This window comes from Strix uralensis, chromosome 2 (genome assembly GCF_047716275.1).
Source record: "Strix uralensis isolate ZFMK-TIS-50842 chromosome 2, bStrUra1, whole genome shotgun sequence".
Classification (NCBI taxonomy): domain Eukaryota; kingdom Metazoa; phylum Chordata; class Aves; order Strigiformes; family Strigidae; genus Strix; species Strix uralensis.
In genome coordinates, this window is record NC_133973.1 from 5452481 (window position 1) to 5474155 (window position 21675).

Consider the following 21675-nt stretch of genomic DNA (forward strand, 5'->3'; position numbering starts at 1 on the left):
TTTCTCCCTATAAAAAAACCTCCAAAACCTAAACATGACTTTTAAGTAGTTCTCCCACATTCTTCTCCAATATATTGAATTTATACATAAATACCATAAACACTGAATTTAAATATCCAAGCTGTCAGGCTGATGGCTTACAGAAGCCTGTGCTAACAGTATAACCCCATTCCTCTCAAGAACGCCACAGAAATTTAGCTGTACCTTAAGCATTTTCCAATCAACTTGGTTTGCACTACATTTTAACATGTAGCGCTTGCTAAAACATTCTCTCATGTCAGATACTACACGCAACTTCCCTCTATATGTCAAATAATCCAACTTCAAACCAGGCTGCATAAATGGTGACAGCTAAAAGCAATTTAAACTTCAAGTGAGACATAGTTCATTGCATAATACTCATTCAGTCCCTGAATGTGGATTACAACCAGAACATTGGTAGTTACGGACTTGAAAATGAGAAGGGGATTCCCCTAAATAGTCTGTAAGCATTCCTAATATGCCAGAGGCAACAACAAAAAATATTAATGCCTCTTAAAGAATGGTAGAAAACTTGGACAAACTGGACAAAATCGATACAGGGTAGTTTCTTTCACTTCTTTTCTCCTCACAGAAAGTATTTAGGTTAAAAGTTGGTATTATCATACAGACAAAATGCTTTTTTGTACCAGTCTCAAATCTTAAACAGGAGAGAAAATGGAAAACAATTCTGCTGGTATAGGGAGCTCCTAAACCCAATGCAAGTCAAGACAACTCAACATCTGATAAAGCCACATGGCTGTTCTCGTTACAACTAGCCACAAAGAAACATTCCACACAGGTTCATGAACAACTAAATTAGTATGTTTCTATGTATTCATTTTAGCTTTATTCCAGGCACTTTAGCAGTCTGGATAAAGACACACAACTGCTCTTTAACAAGAGCAGCCAAAGCTTTCTCTTCAAGCCACAACAAAGGACATCTCCATGTATGTCAGAACACCCCCTCAGCATGGCTGAAGTTGTTTTTTTGGGTTTTGTTGGTAGTGTTTTAAAATCATGAAAGCTTCTCAGCTTTAACTTCTCATATATATCTTATTATAAGCAGCAAAATGAAAAGTATCTCTTAGGTCCCCAAGTCCAACTTCTTCCTACTGAAGGAAACTATACTGTATAGCCCTGAGTGTGTATTCAATCAAGGCAAGTCTTTAAGGTGCTTATCTTTTCTTGAGGAAAGATATTCTAGAAATATCTTTGGGTGGGGAGAACAGAAATTAGATTAAGTCAGAAAATAGATCCTTTTATAACTTCAGTGTCCTTGTTTTTACACAAGCATTGTAATTGAAGGAAGTAAAAGCAATAATTAAACTAATGTTTGCTCGCTCTGCCCTCAAAGTATTTACAGATGAAAAAAAAAATACAATCAACATCCTCTCCGACTATTTTGCTGAAGTTAAAACAAGTATCATCAGTTTCACTTCCCGGTTCACCTTTCCTCTAATAATCCTGGTTTATCCTTCAGACTGAATTCCCCTTCTGTGAAGCCCAAGTGATCAGACCGTCTCCCCGTACTTCACATGCGGCCCCAGCAGCACCAACTATGACTCCACTCATTTCCCCGTCTCCTCTGGAGTACACTACCCAGAATCACTTACCACATTTAGAGCTCTATTGTTCAGAGGTCCCAGTCATACCACCATCCTTGTGCAAAACCCTGTCTATGCACGTTTCCAAATGATAGACTCCACACACAAGCTCTCCGTGTCACAGCATGCTATTTCTAAGACACCTGTATTCACAGCCACTGAAGCACTCCTGTACATTACTGTACTCTCATATTAGTGAAAGTAAGAAACTGTTCTACTTTAAAAGTGTTTAAGAATAGAAAAGACAAGATGCACCGAAATAAGAGTATAAATTTTACTGCTGTCACTCAGATTTTCTTGAATGACTTTAGACTTCATATTCTGGTCCCACTGGCAGGAGTTTGGAGGGTGGTACAATGACGTATTTATTTAGCCTTGACCCCCAGCCAAGGCAACTGTTCTTCTCCACTATAACCAAGCAGTGCTTTTGGATACACTGCATGACTTAATTAGCAGGCTTAATTAAAAACTTCCCAGCTGAACCCACTGATCTACACATCAATTTTAGACCAAATCTAGAAACTTAGCCCATTTGCATATGCTTCTACCACCGCCTCTAAAGAACTCCAAAAGCCAGTATCATAAAAGTCTGAAACATTTTAAAAAACATATTTAAAACATTAGTAGGATCTGAAACTTCAAATTATCATTACTTTCTTTTTTAATCTAAAGGTGGATCGCTGCATTCTTTAAACCAGACCCATTTTCAAGTTTGCCATTCCACTTACTCTTTTCTCTCAAAAAAAGATTTTTGTATTTGTAAAACTTATTTGCATAAAACCAAAATCCACAAAAAAAAAAACCCCTGTGACCGTAACATCAGCTAAACTCCAGCATTACAAACAATAAACACAATATTTCTCAGAGATAACTCAATTCGAGAGCTGTGGTTCCATGCACTTTCGAGCACAAGTAGCGACTACGACAGAGGTAAAGGAGTGAGAACGCGAGATGTGACCATTTAAACCAGAAGAGTCTTTATATGTGAAGTTACTAATATTTTGACAAATATGAAAGAGAAGGACCAAGTACTTCCAATTTTTCTTCTCCATGAGAAAGTAACTGCAATAATAAGAACTGCAATAACTTACAATTTCAGCTCTATCAGTTAGAGTACCGACTCTAGAGTACCACACTCATCTAATGCATCCTGAAATCAAAAACAAGCTCAGGGAAGAGTGGATTTTTTTTTTTGTTATTATTTTAAAGCATTATCCTTTTTCAGAAAACACAATCTGAATTATTCCAATATGCCAAAAAGACGCTTGGTTACACTCTACCTTACTTCTTTCCTAGCAGCCATTTTTGATGTCGGGTTATTCTGTTGACTTCTTGTCACTGTCACCGCGCTGAAGCTGAAGAATGTCAACAGAAGTGCCCCAGTCTCTCACAGCTATCAACAGGGAAGAGGAACAAGTTTTCAACAATACCTAAGTTGCAAACTCTTCCATCATTCAGATGATGACAGCTGAAGACAAAAAAAGAACTGTACGCCCTGACAGTCTAAGCCATCTAAGAGACGGACTATTTTGCGCATGTCAAAGAGCAAACACAGAGCACAGCCTTAAGCAAAGGGCTGCCTAGAAAGTAAGTATGACAGTCTCCAGCACGAGTCTCTCTTACAGCTAACAGTCTAACCCTTTCATCAGCCAAAGATTAAAAAGAGAAAAAACAAAAGGCATTCTGGACTATTAGTGTACCTTAGGAGAACTTTGGCATAAGGCTTCAGGGTTATCATTTCTTCTCTCATTTGAGCAGATTAGAAGGAAAACAATTTAATTTGACATCTATCTCTTTTTGCATGTTCAAAACCACTTGGAATATGGAAGCAAGGCATCAACAGAATTTTATAAACCCGAATTATTAATTTTAAAAGTTACATTAACAGTAGTTCAGGACTCCAGCCTTCCACAGTAACCTCACATGTACACTAAGACCGTAGTTTTGAGAGGCACAGAAAAAGCAGTATTTAATTCTAGTCAGAGTTTCCACACCAAATGGGAAACCACATACCAGTAACAGATGATCATTTTTGCTCTGAAGTTATCTTTATAATTTCTCATGTGAGAACTCTAGACTCAACAGTTTCACACATCCCTCTTACTTGTATGTCAAAAAACTAGGTATACGTCAATTAAAATCCCTAAGAAAATTAGAAAATAAAGAAGTGACAAAAGGCAATGCTTTGATTTTCAAGGTTCACACCAAATCTTTGACCTTTGAACCAGAGCACTAATAAAACTGAAAGAATGTATCTATATACACTCCATGGATGTACAAGACCAAGAATTTATTTTCTTCCTTGGCTCATAGTCTATGCAACACCTGGTTTCTACACACAATCTTCAGACACTTTCTCATTTATTAAATAAAAACTAAAGTGACTACTGTGAATAGACCGTTACGTATTAAGAAATTAATATTCTTCGTGCACTGGCACTATACACCAAACACATTTACTTACACTGTAAGTTCTTTTGGGCAGACACCCCCTATGACAAGCTTGTTACTTACACAGCTACTGCAATATGGTCCTGGTCTACGCTTGAAGTTCTGAGCAGTTCTGCAACTTACGCTAAATTCTTTTGTGTTGAAGTAAGAACCACAGGATCAAAAATTGAAGGAAAGCATTGTTTTTCTCAGGACCCACATGAAGCAAGCTCTAGAGATCCCCCCCAGAAAGTCTGTGGTTCTTAACTGCAGTACAGGACTACCAAACCAGAGTAAGCTTTCATTTGAACAGCACTTACGTCAAAAAAACAAAATTCAACGCTGATTTAACCTCTAACTAAAAATAGACTCCCCAACCATACCAAGCTTTTTCAAATACAGTACATGTACCTAAACTCCAAGGCTAAGGAAGTTCTTTCAGACTAGATGTAAGGAAGAAATTTTTTTACGATGAGGGTTGGTGGAACACTGGAACAGGTTGCCCAGAGAGGTGGCAGATGCTCCGTCCCTGGAAACATTCAAGCTCAGGTTGGATGGGGCTCTGAGCAACCTGATCTAGTTGGTGTTCCTGCTCATTGCAGGGGGTTGGGCTAGATGACCTTTCAATGCCTCTTCCAACACAAACCATTCTACGATTCTTTCAAAATTAGAGCTACGTGCCAAGGCTAGGACAAGCCATTACATATGGTAAATTCCCAGACTAAAGCTAACCTAAAATAATCTAACCAACCTTTAAGTGTTAAAGCTGTAGCTGGTTTCACAAATCCCCATCTTCACATCCAGTAACTGCCAGCAGCACGAGGCTACTTCATCCCAAGGGAAGAAGGAACAGGATCAGTGCGCTGTAACTGAAATTCATCCCAAGACCATGCAGAAATAACCAGAATGACAGAATACCTTAAGGGACCACATGCTGTCTTAATTAAAACCTCTCCAAACTTCTATATATAAACTACCTGGCAAACCTCTTCATTTTTAAAACAGCCACTACTGACAGCCTTCCTAACCTATTCCAGTGCTCCTGTTGTTCTTAAATGTTGACTCAACTAAGTTAAAGCATGTTTGCTGCAGTTTAAACCCACAGATTGTTCATCTCCAGTGAAGACAACAGCTTAGTCTGTTCTTTCCAACTAACTTTAATGTGTTCACAGAACATTATCAGAAATCTCCCTTCAGCCTCCTCTAAAAGAAATCATCCAAAGTGCTTCCAGCTTTCCCTTACAGCACATTTTCTAGATCTCTAACCATTCCCCTTCACCTTCAACTACTCTTCTCCCAATGCAATAGAAAAACCAGGTGGTGCACTTTAACTTAGGCTTACTAGCATGCCAAGAAGTAAGAAGGCTAACTTCATGTATTTTACATGACATTCCTGGTAATACATCCAGTATTTGCTAGTTCTGCAACATCAGCTGATTCATGGCCACTATGCAAACATCTAACTCCAGATTCTTCTCTACAGATCTGCCTTCCCAGTGATCACCCATTCTGTTATCTGCACAGCCAAGTCTCACTGAAGATTAACAGACTACATCGGCCCCTGCTAAATTTCATCCTACTTAGCTACCACTGCTCTGTCAAGATCATTTTGACCACATGCTCTTCAGTCCTTGGAGCACCTCTGAAGGGAATGCAGTCCACAAGTCTAGAAAGTTTACTCGCATCAGCTGCAAAAAACTTACTACTACACTTAAGAAAAGTCTGCAGAGGCCCCTTGACCCATCCCTCTAGTCTCACCACGAGTCCTGACTAACTTCAAAGGAACATTTATTTTATAATGGCTGCAGACCCTTCTGAGACAAACAAAAGCCTGAGTTTCTGCCAGGATATATAAAATAGTTAACAGTGTGAAAGTGAGCACAGACAATATAAAGAAATTTCATTTTTAAGAATAGACATACTGGGTCAGATCAAGGAGTTGCCTAATGCACTTTCCTGTCTTCGAGAGCAGCCATAAGCAAACACCCAAAGAATAACACCACAACAATTAACAGGAGGTATGCATACAGATACACGCCTTAAATTATATACACACATGCCATATATTTTAAGCACATTCCAAAGCTTTACCTAATAATAAAGTTCTCCAGCACTGCATCTTGTTGCCCATGTCCAACATCAGTTTATGGGAACAAAGAGCTCTCAGCTGCATAAAGCCAAAAAATGAAAAACGATGCTGTGACTAAATTACCAGAGGAAAAAATTAACAGTATTCCATAAAAGTACACATTTGAAGTTTTTAGTGGATGATGTGTTTTTAAATAAGAGCTTTTGTGCCACGCAGTTGACTCCATTTACCAGCACGTTCCATGGCTGATGTCCTTTTGAGGTTTCAGTTAATGTGGTCTACATATTTTTTTCTTCAAAGAATAACCATGGGGTGGGTCACTTTGTAAGAATCTGAAGAGTACTGTATTTTTAAAAAGGGCAGTTTTGAATAACTTCTAGAAGATTTCAGCCATGTCTTTTAGTAGCACAAAGGAATATTTTTTTCTTAATACTATGCCAAGATGAAGCAAAAGTGATTCATAACTGCACCAGCCTACCTTCCTGCATGCTACAGAAGAAAATACACTCTTGAACTTTCAGTAGCAACACAGAATCTCAAGTCAGATCAGTCAACTTACAATATATCACTATAGTTCAGTTTCATTTTTCACGGCATTTGAAGAGTTACACATTATATAGTTTATCTCAGGACATCCAAAGAAATACATTTTACAAAGGAGAACATTTCATATATAATTTACAAATCTGGTAGAACATAACTATTACTGCATTAGCTCTTCGTGTTTTTATTTAAAAACGGGGGAAGGGTACTATGAGGCAGTTGTGTATTTAATGTTTAATGACTTACTTTCTATGCAAGCACAAAAATTAGTAATAAATACGGCAGAGATGATTCCACACACAGAATAATTCCATACAGCAGGGTTGAAGAAAGTGGTAAGAAACAATAATGGTCAAATAATCACTACCTGACTCACTGCATGTTTTTTAAGTATGAGTGGTTTCACATCAATACAGAAAGAATGAGAAATCAAAGTAAAACAGCGTAAGAGATGCCCAGAGCAATTCAAGATTTCAACAAACAAATCTCCAGGAGTTCAACACCACCAGCTCTCTTCAGTGTCAGATGAAAGCTCATTATTCCTCTTCATCTGCAGACAAATTCTCCACCCCTTTATTAACTATTTTTCCTGACAAAATCCTGGACATTACCTGAATTTTTAGAACTAGTTGCCTTTGTTCTCTAATATACTTAGAAATAACAGGTCTTTCAAATATACTACAGTCACAAAAAAATTGCATCTGTAGTCTCAAAGCAGAACTGTAATACCCTATGTACAGCAGTCTAGTCCTCAGCACCAACACTTTGTTCTTCTTACTGCATAAACACCCTGCATCAGTTCTACTATTTAATGAACTACCAATATATTTTTCATATGCTTCTTCCTCGTACTTCCCAGAAAAATATTTGGCATACTAGCACACCAGAGAGAGATGCCACTCCTATTAGCCTTTTTTGTTAATCCCTTACTCCATTCACACAGACTTGAGGCACACCTGCAAAGTACAAGGTGAGGGCTGCTCACCTCTGCAGATGAACCCATACACCAAAGACCAGTGCACCACAACTCTGGGACTTCACTGGAAGCACAGCATTACACAAGAATGCTGGGAGAGGTGAAAGCACCACAGTACAGAAGACACCAGGCTGCACAGTAAACATGAACAGCCAAAATAAGCAAGTTAAAACCTACGCGTTACCAGTCTTCCCAGATACTCAAACAAGAATACCATGAGCAGCTTTGAAATATAAGCTTTTGTACTCATATTTAAAGGTGTAAAATCAACCTAACCAAAATTTAGAACAAGAAAAGGCCACAGGTTTGCAGCATTTCTGTGACAGTATATGCTACATTAGCAGAAACCTAGCTTGAAATATCAACAGCATTGTCAAATTCCCATGCTTTTTCCATATATTAGTCATAGCACAGTAAGGATTGTTCAATGTAATGCCTGAATCACCTAGTCAGTGACACAGACACTATCATTTCCTTTAAAAAGGACAGATGTACACTTACTACAGGTATAGGGTTATAACTGGTTTGGGGGTTTTGGTGCTTGACTTTGCTTTTGCAGTAATATCCTGAAGAATCCCAGCATTCAGTACAGATTGTTATAGGTTCACTAAACAGTGCTGCAAATACTTGCAAAACTTTTTAAGCGTGTCTCAAGCCTCCCACTATACCAAAAATTTTTAAACACACTGAATGAAAATAAAGTCTTATTTTAAAGTCACATAGCAACTATGTCCTTACCTGACAACTAACATCTTATGAGTTTTAAAAATACTCTATTTTTATGGCCACATACACACGAAAATCTTGACAATTTATCCAAGTCAGAAATCCCCTTTCCTACCTTACCAATATGTTCTTTAGTGGTTGGCTTGCTGACAACCTAAACACAAAAGCTGCAACCAGGAGAGAAGTCTCCCATAGTCACAACTCTCAAAGGGATAAAGGCATTTAGTGATAGAAGACGGCACATTAGGTTGCAACGCAGCTTCTTTCAAAGCTCCCCAGCAGCATCAAAATTAAATGTTAATGCTAGTGGGATAGAACATTACCAAGTCACAGAACGTATCATGTGAAGTCAAATGACAAACAGGTTCCCTATTTCTGACAAAACAATTATTGTTCAAGTATTAAAACATTACTCCCAAGTTTGGTCTGCAGAAATGTAATTAGTCAACCCAGATTAGGCAGAACATTTTGAAGCAGCCTTTAAAGGCTTTAAAGCAGAAGCTCTAAAGCAAAGCCTTCAGACATGGTCTAGGTTTAAATTCCAGATCTCAGAAACCTAGATCATCTCCTCCCCTCCGTATCATACTTTTGACAATTCATCTGTGTGTGTCTCTCTCTACACTCTCAAATACATGTAAAAAGTAATAGAGTAAAAAGAGCTGCTAGAGGTCAATTTATCATGATTTGTTATCTGGAATCTACTGATTTTGACCCGGTCTGCCAGGAACCCCTTCCTGATTCCAGTTGCTCTTCAAAAAAAAAAAAAAAAAAAAACCACCAACAAAAAAGCCAAAAAACACCCAACCAGAAGACAAAATAATCAAAAAACAAACCCACCCAAAATAATGACCCCACAATGTCTGAATAAACTATAAGGCATGTGTAGCTACTACATGTTCTAAAATAACTATAGAAGAAATTTACATTTTGTAATTATGCCACCAGGTAAGAATGAAAATTAGGCTTTCACCAGATATTTTGAAATGTAGGCAGTGTCACTGTCTCAATATGAGTTATTTCTGAAGTATCATAATTATGAAAAGTTATGGACACAGCATAAACATGTCTGTACTACTCCCTTTTAGAGCTGGACCACTATAATCAAAATTTAGAGTCAATCATGACCTGCTCAAACGTTACCAGTGAAAAAAATAACCTAGTGCATTATAAAAAAAAAAAACCACCACCACAGGCTATTGCAGAAAGCCCAAGCATTGACAGCACACAGAAAATGTTTGTTGCCTCATGAATATCTATACCTGTCTGCAAAATCCCACAGGCTTTTCAAACATGCCACCTGGGAAAACAACTGCCATTCTTTTGCTGTCACAGATCCTAGCAATGCCCTTGTCAGCTTCCACAGACACTGAAAGCCAGTAACTCCAGCCGAAGAGAAGCTTCAGTCCATTGAAGTTGAGTCTATCGTGAAATAGAAGAGACTTGCCGATTTGGTAGTATTCATTAGCCTACAAAGATCTTCTATTAAGCCAACTACGTTTCTAACACACACTCAAATTGAATGACATTCAGAGAATTTGCTGGTGAACTTTATTACTCAGACACGTGGGGTCCAACAAACATACTCAACGTCATCCCCCATGTCACCTGCGTAATAAAAATCTATACACAACCCCAAACTAACTCATGCCTACTGCACTGATCAAGGAAAAGCAAGCTCAAAGATGAGCTCAATCTAAAAACGCCAGTAACTTCCCTTCTGGGAGCTGCCATCAAAGATCTTCCTGCCCTCCCACTGATGCGTATCATCTGAAGTTGAGGCCCAAAATTTCTGGAATAGTAAAGTTCTCCCACTGCACAAACCTCATGCTTCTGTCTCTAGTACGCTCACTAGTTGATCCACTAGAAAACAAAACCAAACAGAAAAAAAACCACCTAGCTTTCCATCGGCCTTTAAAGCATTTCCCCAAGACTCAAATCAACTCTGCAGTCCGTGGTGGTTACTAAAACATGTAATCCAAAAATTAACGATTTTTGTAAACCCATTTCAAAGTCTCTAAAGCTGAAATTTGATTAGTAAGTTCTCTCTATTCTCTGAGGAACACAGAAAAAAACGTTACCTTGCAACAACTATGCTGCATTACACTATACGTACCCATGGCTCCTCAGCCAATACATACAACCGTGAGTAAGATTACAAGATTAGAAGTGAAATGATCAACAGATACAATCTTCCCAAGGACATTATTTTCCGCTTCTTTAGGTTTCAGTTGAGCGAGTGTATAAAGAAAAACCTTACATCTAGTCACCTGCAAAAAGTATACCCTGCCAGAAAGCTTTTATTCTCTCAGCAAGGCACAAAACATTCTTTCTGATGCTGATACTCCAACCTCCCTCAAATGTGGGGAAATTCATTTCAGGCTATGGACTTCATTCACAGGAATACAGATATGTGCCAAATGATTCATGTTTACTTGGCCAACAACCAAATATTCTGTTTATTTAGGCTGATGAATTTGTGTCCCCTTCCTCCCTCAAGGAAACCCACTCATACCGGTCAATTCATCATGTCACTTTTTTTTTAATAGATACTTAAAACAAATGAAGTACATGAGAGATGGGATACGAATAATAATATAAGTTCTATGTAACTGCAGCAAGGTATGAATCAAGAAAACCAAGCAGACTGGCACTATCAACTGCAACTAAACAGTTTTTTCCTCTTTCTACACTGCAAGAAAAAAGTCAAATTCTTCTTTACAGCAACAGTCACATTTTAGTTTATCTTTCTGCAAAACATATTCTTGGCCCGTCTGAAAATTAAACAATTGCCTGCATTCCTGGCAAAAGATACTTCTTTGAACTACAGGGCTTGTAGCCGACAAGAATTATATTCCTACTAAAAAAGTCAAAACAGACGACGTTCTACAGTTGTGGCTGTAAGAAGTCTGCCTTGGTTGGAAAAATTCAGCTGCTGCTTCCCTTCTGGTCATAACTTCAGAGCCAACACCCAACTTCTCTCCTTCTAAGTGCTCTGATCCAAAAGCCTGTGGCAACTTTTGCCACTACGCTCAAACCACTTACCTTCATGCATGCATGCACAGCAGCACACTATTCTCAAGTCCCATATACCTCCTACAACATTACTTATCCAGTGGTATCAATCAGGAACACCTTCCCTTTCTCTTCTGGTCAGCAGGTCTCTTACTATGACCATCTACTGTCAGGCACTTGGACTACTAACAGGTTTATTCAAACCCACCCAAATGCCTGAAGAGACACGTTGAGCAATGTAACTATACCATTACACATTCCTGTGATACATTATGTTTAAGAGACACCTTCCAGACTAAAAAATATAATCAAGAGAAGCTATCTAAACAAAGGAAAAACACTTGCAGCTATCTCCAAAATAATGCAACTCAACCATATCATAATACCAGCGTAACAGTCATTCACTACTTTCAACATGACTACAATGGTCATTACAACCTACAAAGCAAGAGATGCTCGGCCCGATTCAGACCTATTACAAAGTTATGAAACTGTGGTTTTTCTTAGCTGTAAGTTCTTACAAGCAAGCTAAAATGAATTTCCTATGGCAGGCACCAAAGCCCTCTGTAACTTCACAGAGTTAGTCCTTCAGCTAAATTTATTCCACATTACTGAAGCGGAGACCTTGCAAATCATCAAGAAATTAATCACGTGGAAGATATTGGCAACTCAGTTTCGCTCAGTTAATATTAACTTACTAGTCAAATGCATGTGCAGGAAGCACTGGTACTGATACTAACGGCCTCTCAGCTGATGAGGATAAGCCAGAAAATACTGGGTCTGCTGCTAGGAGAAGTGGCAATACTCTTGGTGAGGACTGGTACCTCCCATCAGAAGGAGCTGTTGCTGTATGGCTTTTGTTTAAAAGAGAGCCCCTGGTTCTTCCCACTGACAAGCTATCTCACCACTTTCTTCCATTATAAGACAGACTAGGTGAGAACACAAATTGCCTTAAATGCTTAAATCTACTTCCTGTCTGCAAGAGATAAAAGTACAGAATGAACTGCTTTGCTTTATTTTCTTTTCTGAACAACAGACAAGTCATCTGTGGCAAGAGCACCTAATAAAAAGATTCTTTGATAGCACTGATCATACAAGAAAAATCACTGTCCACTTCTTTTAGAGGCACATCACTATGACTTCTGGGCATGCACATTTTTGACAGTCTCAGAGGGTGATATCAAAATGCTTTCAGTAAGGCCTACAACATGGATTTCTGTTGAAATCAGCTCACCTCCTACTGCGCAGACGGAACATCACACAGCAGCACTGCTAGAGGATAGAAGATCGAGTCGCACATGTGCTGTCTCATGGACTACACAGAGATAACTGAGCCTCTCTCTATAGCACAGTAAACCGGTACCAATGGGGGCAGGAGGGATTCTGAAGATTTGGTGAAAGCAGTTCTTCTACCTATAGCAGTTATCCAAATCTAGTTTGCAAAAGCTTCAGGTAGAGCTTCATTTTAGACTTCTGTTTGATGAGATAGAGCAGCGCTGACCAGGAACATCTCATCTGAGCATGCGTATGATGTTGTAGCCGTTTCTCAGAGAGGTGTGCCTTGCTACCATGTCTCACACCTTTCTCACCTTAAGACCAGATTGCTGCAATGCACTCGATATAGCTACACTTTAAATCAATTCAACAATATAAAGTGGCATAGACCATCATGCCTCCAAACTTACGTCTTGCCCCCTGGCAGTATGCAGCACTTTGGCAACAAACTCCATCAGATGAGAAGTGCCAAGGGGGTTCCTGGTTTTGCACCTGAAGAGAGGGGGTTTGACCTGTACAGCACTCTATGGGTTTGATCCTTCATGTGTGAGGGAGTATCTTTTCCTGTCACATTGTAAAAGCTGTAATTAGCATTTATTTTCAACATACATAAATAAAAGAGCATCTGTTTACGTGGCTTACTGAAGGAAGCGCTGACGAGACAAAACTTTGGATTTTTATATGGACTTGGGTCAAAGAAAAACGAGGAGAGCTGTTCTGCAAGGTACTTAAACTTTCAATAAGCTCCTTTTCATAGCTGCTTGACTTTAAAAGTTTTGTTCATCTTTCAAGGCTGCACTGGGCTGATGCTCATTAAATTCAGAAAGCAGCCAAGTAACGCCACCAGCCATAGAGCTTCTGCAGGAGACAGCCACTTTAGCACTTCCCACACTAGCTATGGGTGACTAAAAGTCCTCAGAGTAAAGTTAAAATTTTTTTAACAAAAACAAAAGGGAGAGAACTCCAGAAAGATGTTCAAGACTTAAGTCTATGGAAATTTCTGGAAACCTCAAAGGTAACAGATCTTCCAATTTAAAATGGGACTTATCAAGTCATTCAAAACAAAAATACTCCAACAGCTTGAACAAAGAGGCTGCAAGTGTTCTCCAGCCACCTTGCATATTATTAGCTAATGTGTTCAAATAACTAATGGGCTTAACATTAACTCATTTCAGAAAATGCTAGAACCGGTCACAGCACCAAGCTTTAACTGCAGGCTTTTTGCAGACACAGATACCCTACAGGCTTTCAGAATCTTCTTCACATCCCTCATCCATCCAGCATGGGGTGAGGGAACAGCAATAGCCAATATCCCACAGATTTGTATCATTATGAAGATCTGTGATGAGTGAACTGGACACCAGTACTGGAAAAACCCTTTTTGTTCTACCTAAAATAGCACTTAGAGATGTAATACATCAAAAATAAAAGAACTCTTGGGGTAGTAGAGGGAAACCCTTCAGCCTGTGGGGTGGTCTTCAGCCATATAAGCCACAAAACTACTTTCTTGGGGAATAAGAAGATAAAAGATCAGACTACATAAACCACAACTGCCTTGTGATACCTACAAGGCCCCATGGAGTTAATGGATGAAGTAGTACAACTTCCAGAGCCAGGATGCATACAGGCAAGGAACATACTCCATAAGCCATATGGGTTTCCACTGTTGTGTAAGTAGGGGAACAAGATGGTTAAAATATTGCTAAGAAATACAAAAGGTGAATCAAGTGATAATACAATAGGGCATCACCTCCAGGAAGCAGCGTAGGGAAGAGGAAACGTGCAGAACAGTGATGGAACAAGAAGAAAAGGTTCAAGATAAACTCCACATGTCTTGAAAGACAAAAAACAACCAAATCACCAACCCACAGAACTAAGACGTGGCGGACACAGCAGAATAATTAGTCAAATTATCATTTGACAGGTTCCATTGGCAGGCCTCACTTTTTTATTAGTTCTTTTTCTGCTCAACTACCCCTAATGACATGAATAAAGAGAAAATAGTTTGGCAGCGTTAGAATTAAGTACAGCAGACAGCTGTTTTATTCCTTTTCAGACTGCAAGGCATGATTTTGGGGCACTACAGCACGAGACACTTTTCACTGTAGCACATGCGGTCATTAGCTGACCCCGTTAGTGCAATTTTTTTTAAGTTTAGGCACGAGCAAAGCTGTTCACCCAGCAGCAGTCAGAAAGCTGGACAGGGCTAGGATCAGCGAGGGCCAGACACATAACGCTCAGCAGGCTTCTGGAAGGGAGTGATCTTCCTCTCTCCAGCAAGGAGAGCAGGATGGGCGGCTTCCAGTTTCAGGAACCAATTAGGCAGAAACTGCTATCAAAGCAATAGAGAGGGCCCTACCCTAACTGGGTTGGGAAACAGAAGGTGGCATTATCTCAATCGTTTTCCCAGTTTCAACAGCCCCGCTCATTCCTTCTCGCTGTAGGTGACCAGGGTGCTCTTTTCCAAGGCGCTTCCTACACACCTACCTGGACATCCCAGAGTATTAAACTGTCACCTAGAAGCCACACGCTCCCTAAAAAGCAGTCTCTTATGTCCTGCTTTGTGGAGTGGCTACTAACAGAGCAACAAACTCCCAGACTTTATTCCTTCATGAACCACTTTTTAAAGAAGCGTTACACGAACGAAAGAGGCATCATGCTCAAACGCCAGCAGCAGCACCATGTGTGAAGAGTACACAGCAATACAGGTTTACCAAGATGCTGTGCTTTCAGGAGATTACGCAGTACAAAAACAACAGTTAATCTAAGAAGAAAAGAAAAACTTCAACAAAAACCAAGTTTGGCATCACTGTAACATTCTTCCAGAGTGTCCAGAATGAATTATTACAAGATTGTCCTTTAGATTTTGCAACCAAGAGTATGCGTACAACATCAGAATTAGCTAAAGCAAACAGAATTGCCTTCCTCACCCTCCACGTTAACAAACTCTGCTTAACCAATTACAGAGCCATGACACTCGCACATGGAGCAAAAAACTCTTCATGGGAAGCGTTAGCCATGACACTACTTACTGCAGACCAACAAGATAATTGGCTACAGTTACAAGAAGTACCGCTGTCTACAAGGACGTGGTGTTACTTGAAACGCTTATTTTCCAGAAGCTCAGGGAAGGGGAAAAAAAAAAAAAAAAAAATCAATTCCACAGTCATTAGATGAAAATTCTCAAACTGCAAACTTTGAGACTTCTATTTTTATACAGATATTTTTGGTCATGTGTTGCATGTCTCTACCCTTTATATTTCAGGATTATTTTTGTCCCATTTGGGAAACAATGTACATCTGGAAGCAATGCAAGAACAACTAGGTGAAGAACAAAAGAAAGCTGCAAGCTCATGCCTCTTCTCTTATGCTATAACCAGCAGGTTGATAGTATCAGCAAGTGGAAAACTGGAAGCTCAGCTCCCTCCTGTTGAGGGACGGGCTCAACACAAGGAGCACACGCGCTTTTTTTTTTTTTTGTGCAGGGAAAGCCTACAAACCCAGCGGTACAGACCTGCACAAAGAATGACCTACTTTAGAATTACTTCAATGTAGAAATCCATATGGTGGGGTGGAAAGAATGGTGGAGTGATTTCAAAAACACCAAAATATAAATAGAAAAAAAAGTCAGATTTCAGAAGGTAATCTTGATGCTGGTATGGCTTGAAGGAGATGCAAGAAGGCCACAGGGTTCCTACTCTTGCAGAGATGTTAAAACCCTTGTAACGTCTATTACTGAATAATGAGAGCAGCATGCAAGTCATCTTTCCCAACAGCCAGAGGAGAAGCAGCTGGTGGTGATCTCCCATCCTTTCATTCAAGGCTCAGGCTTTCTTACCAACTTCTGAGATGAAACTCTCATAAATTAAGTCTAATAAGTTATGCAGGGAAGAGATGAAAAATCCTTGCTCACTCTTTCTCCCCCATATCCCTTGGGAGAAGAGCAGTCACCGTACAGTTCTAGCACAGCTCCTCCCAGGTAACACAAGGATCAGCGAGCCCTCCTCCACTACTTTACCAATCCTTTCCTCATCGCTTGGATCCATCCTTCCTAGATAACTGTTGCAGTGCTCAGCCAGGAGCAGCAATAGCTGCAGAGACACCAGAGCAAGAGTGACTTCATCATTTAATTGCACCACCACTCCAGACTTACAAATAAAAGCAAAAAGGTTGACAGCAAACAAACTCAGGTTTTGATCCCTCATGACTCGGAAAAGATCGGCACCAAGACAGAGGTACTAAAGATGCCCGAGAGACTCAGAAGATACCAATCCATCAATTTTCACCCACCTCAGGAGGACTCTTTTGTGCCGGCTTTCACTCAAAAGGGCTCAGAATGTAACTAATTATCAGTCTGTAAATACACAGCAAAAAGCAAACTCTTTACCATGCAAGTGATTTTTTTTTCCCCCCTCAAGCATACAACACTGGTAGTAGATAACTTGCTACAATCACACCATAAGATGCTACCAAAACTAATGAGAACCAGAAAAACATAACCCTTTTTGACACCCAGGAATTTTTCTCCTACAAAGCAAAAAAAAAAACCCCAACTTTCTGGATTGTCTTACATGGATGGATGAACTGAAAATATAAACTGCATTTCCCACAGAGTCCTTGTATGTGGTTCTCTTGCTTTGTTCTGACATTTTTTTCCAGACAGCAGAAGGACCAGGAGCACATGACTAGAGCGACTGTGGGGGTTATCACAAGTGCGTGTGCTTTATGCTACGGCCTTTGTTTCTCCGTCAGTGTTATACACTTGGGATTGAATCATATTTGCAAACTTGTTAGTCTGCATCAGTTAGCACCCTCTTCACAGGCAAGCATCTGTCTAGTCTTTGACCTCAAATAAAGGGGAAAGGAGCATCAATGACCTTTCAAGAATCAAGCTGTAGAGCTTGAATAAAACAAATTTTGTTGGTGAGCATGACAGGTCTAGGTCTCGCTTGGTTTAGACAGCCACCTGCAGAAATACTGATCAACAAGACCTGCTTCCTATTCCATACGCGCATAAAGTAAATCAATATATTAAAATGGAGTCACCCACAGTTTTTCTCCAGACTAATCAAGAATTCTTAATAAATGCTAACGCTGGACCTGATCAAACATATGCTCTTATGCTGCTAATATGGGTTAACTGCACCCACGTTTTCTGAAGTGCTGCAGGCACGCTGATCATGCAGATACAAGGTAAGCTACAGACCCCGAGCCAAATGCTCTCTTCAAGGCTTCAACCGCAGTGGAAGACATTTCGGTGCAGAAATCCGTCAGAATTTCGGATCTGTCAAAAAGCTCACAATCTTGGGAGCGCTTTGGCATGAAATGCATAAAACGATGCGATATATGCACGCATGCACACACGGCGCGATGTCAGGTGTGGCTGGAGGCAAGTATCAAATAGATCAATTGAATGGTAATGCATATCAAGCATTCCCGGTCCCATAAAGATGCCACCCCGCATTTCCATAAGAAAAAGGAAAATATCTCTGGAAACTACGCTATTAATATGCATCTGCAAGATCAATTTAGTTGCTAATATGAACACATTCAAATCGGGAGTTAAGAAATTCCCTATTATAAACATATAGCCAATCTTTAGCGACTCGGAACAGGGCCTTTTTCCATTCGCGCTGTACATTTGTTCAGACTTAAGACATATTTTTAATTCACGTAAACCAGCTAATCCCACAAGCTACAATACGAAGAATGGGCACATATTAAACACAATTTCCGACGTGCCTCTGCAGAATAAAGCACAGGCCTCATTCTTAAAAATATTCTTCTGATCAGAAAACTGGAAAAGGCATGCCAAGCTTGAAATAACTACTCCATAGGCTCACATGCCAAAACAACCATTTTCTTATCCCCTCTATTGAGCATTTTACCAGAGCCTGGAGGATATTAGAGAGACACCTTTTGTAAGCTCCCCTCCCCCTCTTTTATTTTTTTTTTTTTTTTATTTTAATGGGCTGGACTAGAAGGTGCTCACACCCGATCTACGGGTGCACGCAAAAATCTTCCAAGCTCTCTCCTTCAGAGCCAGGAGTGCTTAAAAACACATAATGAACGTGAATGTCACGGCCATACCTGCGTGCCCGCAATTCCCTTCCACCTTTCGTGGGAGAATTAAAAAGGACAGGAAAAGGGAAATACAGGCAGCGGAGCTCCCAATCCGTTTCACAAAGGGGGGAAAAAAAAAAAAAAAGAAAAGGCTTTTTAATTAGCCAGAGGCCGCTTCCAGCGCTGGCAGCGACCAGAGGCTAAGGAAGAGGACAAACCAACCGGCGTTTTTTTGTCCGACAGGCCCCAACCGAAGCGGCGGCGTGCGCCTATTCAAGGTTAATGAGGGGGGAAGGGGAGAGAAAGGAAAGGAGCTGCCTCAGCCGGGGCTGGGGCCGCTCGGCCCCCGGCCGGGCTCCCGCCCGCCGCCGTAGCGCCCGGCCGAAGGGCGGGGGAGCAGCCCCGGCAGGGCCGGGCAGGCAGCACCCCGGCACCCCCCACCCCCCCGCGCAGGGCGGCAGGATACTCACGGCTAACTTTCATGCTGCCGAAGGCCGAGGGCTGCTGCACCGGCTTGCAGCTCTCCGCGAAGGAGGTGGTCCTGGGCCGCCCGGACATGGTCTCCCGCTCCCGCTCTGCCCCCGATCACCTCTCTCTCTTCCTGCCTTCCCCCTCCGCCTCGCCCCGGCGGCTCGGCGGGCCCGCCTGCCGCTCCCTCGCTCGCTCAGCCGGAGGAGACGGGCGGGACGCGCCACATGAAACGCCGGGCCCCCCCCTTCCCCCCCCCCCCACGGGGAAGCCCCCTCCCCTCTCGGTCTCTGTCGGCGCTCTTCGCCCGCCGGCTGCTGCTGCTTCTTCGTCTTCCTCCTCCTCCTCCTCACGCCGCCCGTTTCTCACAAAACCATCCTTCCCGGCCGCGCCGGTGGGTCCGCGAGCCGCCTCCGCCCAGTCCGCAGCCCCCCCGGCGCCGCTCCCGCTCCCGGCCGCGAGCGAGGGGGGTTTGCTAGGCCTCGCTGCCCCCACCCCGGGCGCCAGTCACATGGGGCGGAGGCTCACGGCCCGGCTCCTCTGATCCCGTCGCTGGCTTTCTCCTTTTCTTTTTTTCTCTTCCCCCCTCTTTTTTTTTTTTCTCCTCTTCTTTTTCTTCCTCCTCTTTCTTCCCCCTCCCCTCTCCTCTCCTTCCCCCTCGCCTCTGAGGGAGGCGGCAGGGAGCGGGACTATTTTTTCCCCGGCGGAAGGATCTCGGGGCTCCCGGATCCGCCGACAGGAGGTGAGGCGGCCGTTCGCAAGGGGATCCGGCAGGGGCGGTGGGATCCGCGGCGGGCGGAGTAGGGGTGAGGCGGCCCGGGCGGCCTCGCTCGCTCGCTCGCTGAGGCTTCTCAGTGCGGCGCTGAGGCGGCGGCTCCGGCGCGGCCCCTCATTGCGCCCGCAGGGGCAGCTGGCGGCGGCTCAGGCTGGGGACGCTGCACTGCGGGCGGCGGCCGGCGGCGGCGGCGCAGGCCATGACGGCGGCGGCTCCTCCTCAGCCGGCTTCAGAGCGCTGGCGGCGGCGGTTGTTGCTGTTGCTGTTGCTTCCCCGGGCGTCCAAGGCACATGGGACTCGCCCGCCCGGCTGAAGCCTCCTGCCGCTCCCTCCCGGCGCCGGCTGCCTCCCGCCGGGCCCCCCTCCCCGTTTCTGCCGATCAGTCCCTTTGTCCCCGCTGCTGCCTCCGCTGCGTGCCGGGCTCCCGCTGCTGCGCTGTGTGTGTGCGCCAAAGCCGCGCAGCCGCCTATACCCGCCGCCGCCCTACGCTGCGGAACGGCCCTAAGCAGCTTCTGTGAATACCCAGCCGAAGAGCCCAACGCACTCGCTAACCCCCAGCCCGAGGCCCTTACGGAAACATCCGAGCGTGCTCGGGACCAATCCCGAGGCCGTTACGGAAATGCCCGTAACGGCTCGTAGCCAATCACGGGGCCATCTCGGGCGCAGCCGAGTCTCCCCGAAGCGAGACGGAGAGCCAATGGGAGAGCGCTGCCGCCGCCCTAGCAGCGCGGTCGGGGAGCCAATAGGAAGGCGCCCTCTCTTCCGGCTATCGCCGAGCCAACCCGAAGAGAGCCGAAGCGGGACAGCCAATCACGGGGCGCGCTGCCTCGCTCCCACAGCCCTGGGGCCGCTTTCAAGCCGCAGCCCGAGGCGGAGATTGGCTTCCCCGGCGGAGCGCTCTGATTGGCTGGCGGCGATGAGGCGGCCCGAAGACGCCATCCAGCTCTTCGCCAACGGACCAATCGCTGAGCGCGGGGCCGGCGGGGCACGGCCGCTCACCTTTATGACCTCACCGGGCGCGCAGGGGGGGACGGCAACGCGCATGCTCAGTGCGGCGCGAAGGGCGGGCCCGAGGGCACAGGGCGGTGGCCGCCCTGTGCCCTCGGGTCCGCCGTTCGCGCCTGAGGGGAGGCGGCCACCGTCTCTCGGGCCCTGCCTGCCCTCCGGAGGCGGCTGCGAGGCCTGTCCCACGGGGATCGCGCCGCCTTGCCCTTGCCCGTGAGGCAAGGCCGCTTGGGCGGCGCAGAGCTGAGGGAGCAGCGCCAAAGAAAGCCCGAAATAACGGGGTTTCTGGTGGAAACCATCGGGGACTGAGATCCTCTGAGTCTGCCCTCAGTTAGGCTGGCTCTTAGGAAGTATTTCTTTGCAGAAGGGGTTGTTGGGCGTTGGAATGGGCTGCCCAGGGCAGGGGTGGAGTCCCCATCCCTGGAGGGGTTGAAGAGTCGGGTTGACCCAGCGCTGAGGGATCTGGTGGAGTTGAGAACGGTCAGTGTGAGGTTAATGGTTGGACTGGAGGATCTTCAAGGTCTTTTCCAACCTACATGATTCTGTGATCCCTCATCCAGCCATGAAAGACAGTGACATTGAACCAACCCTTGCTATCGCATGCAGTGTTGTCACCTGTAGCTCTCTGGTGTGGTTGGTGGGAAAACTCAGCAGCTGTGGGAAAGGGGCAGCAGTGTAGTGATCTGAC

The 21675-nt window shown here is 43.5% G+C and overlaps 1 protein-coding gene across 2 annotated transcripts in view; it reads right to left on the reverse strand.

Moving 5' to 3' along the window:
• Positions 1-20581, reverse strand: part of GSK3B (glycogen synthase kinase 3 beta) — a 161468-nt gene extending 140887 nt beyond the window's left edge. The window contains exon 1 of one of the 2 annotated variants that reach the window (XM_074853348.1): positions 19210-20581. In XM_074853348.1, the coding sequence (XP_074709449.1) occupies positions 19210-19297 (88 nt within the window). In that variant the 5' untranslated portion in view covers positions 19298-20581. The remainder of the gene's footprint in view (positions 1-19209) is intronic. The other variant, XM_074853358.1, reaches the window with a different exon arrangement.
• Positions 20582-21675: the final 1094 nt, after the last annotated feature.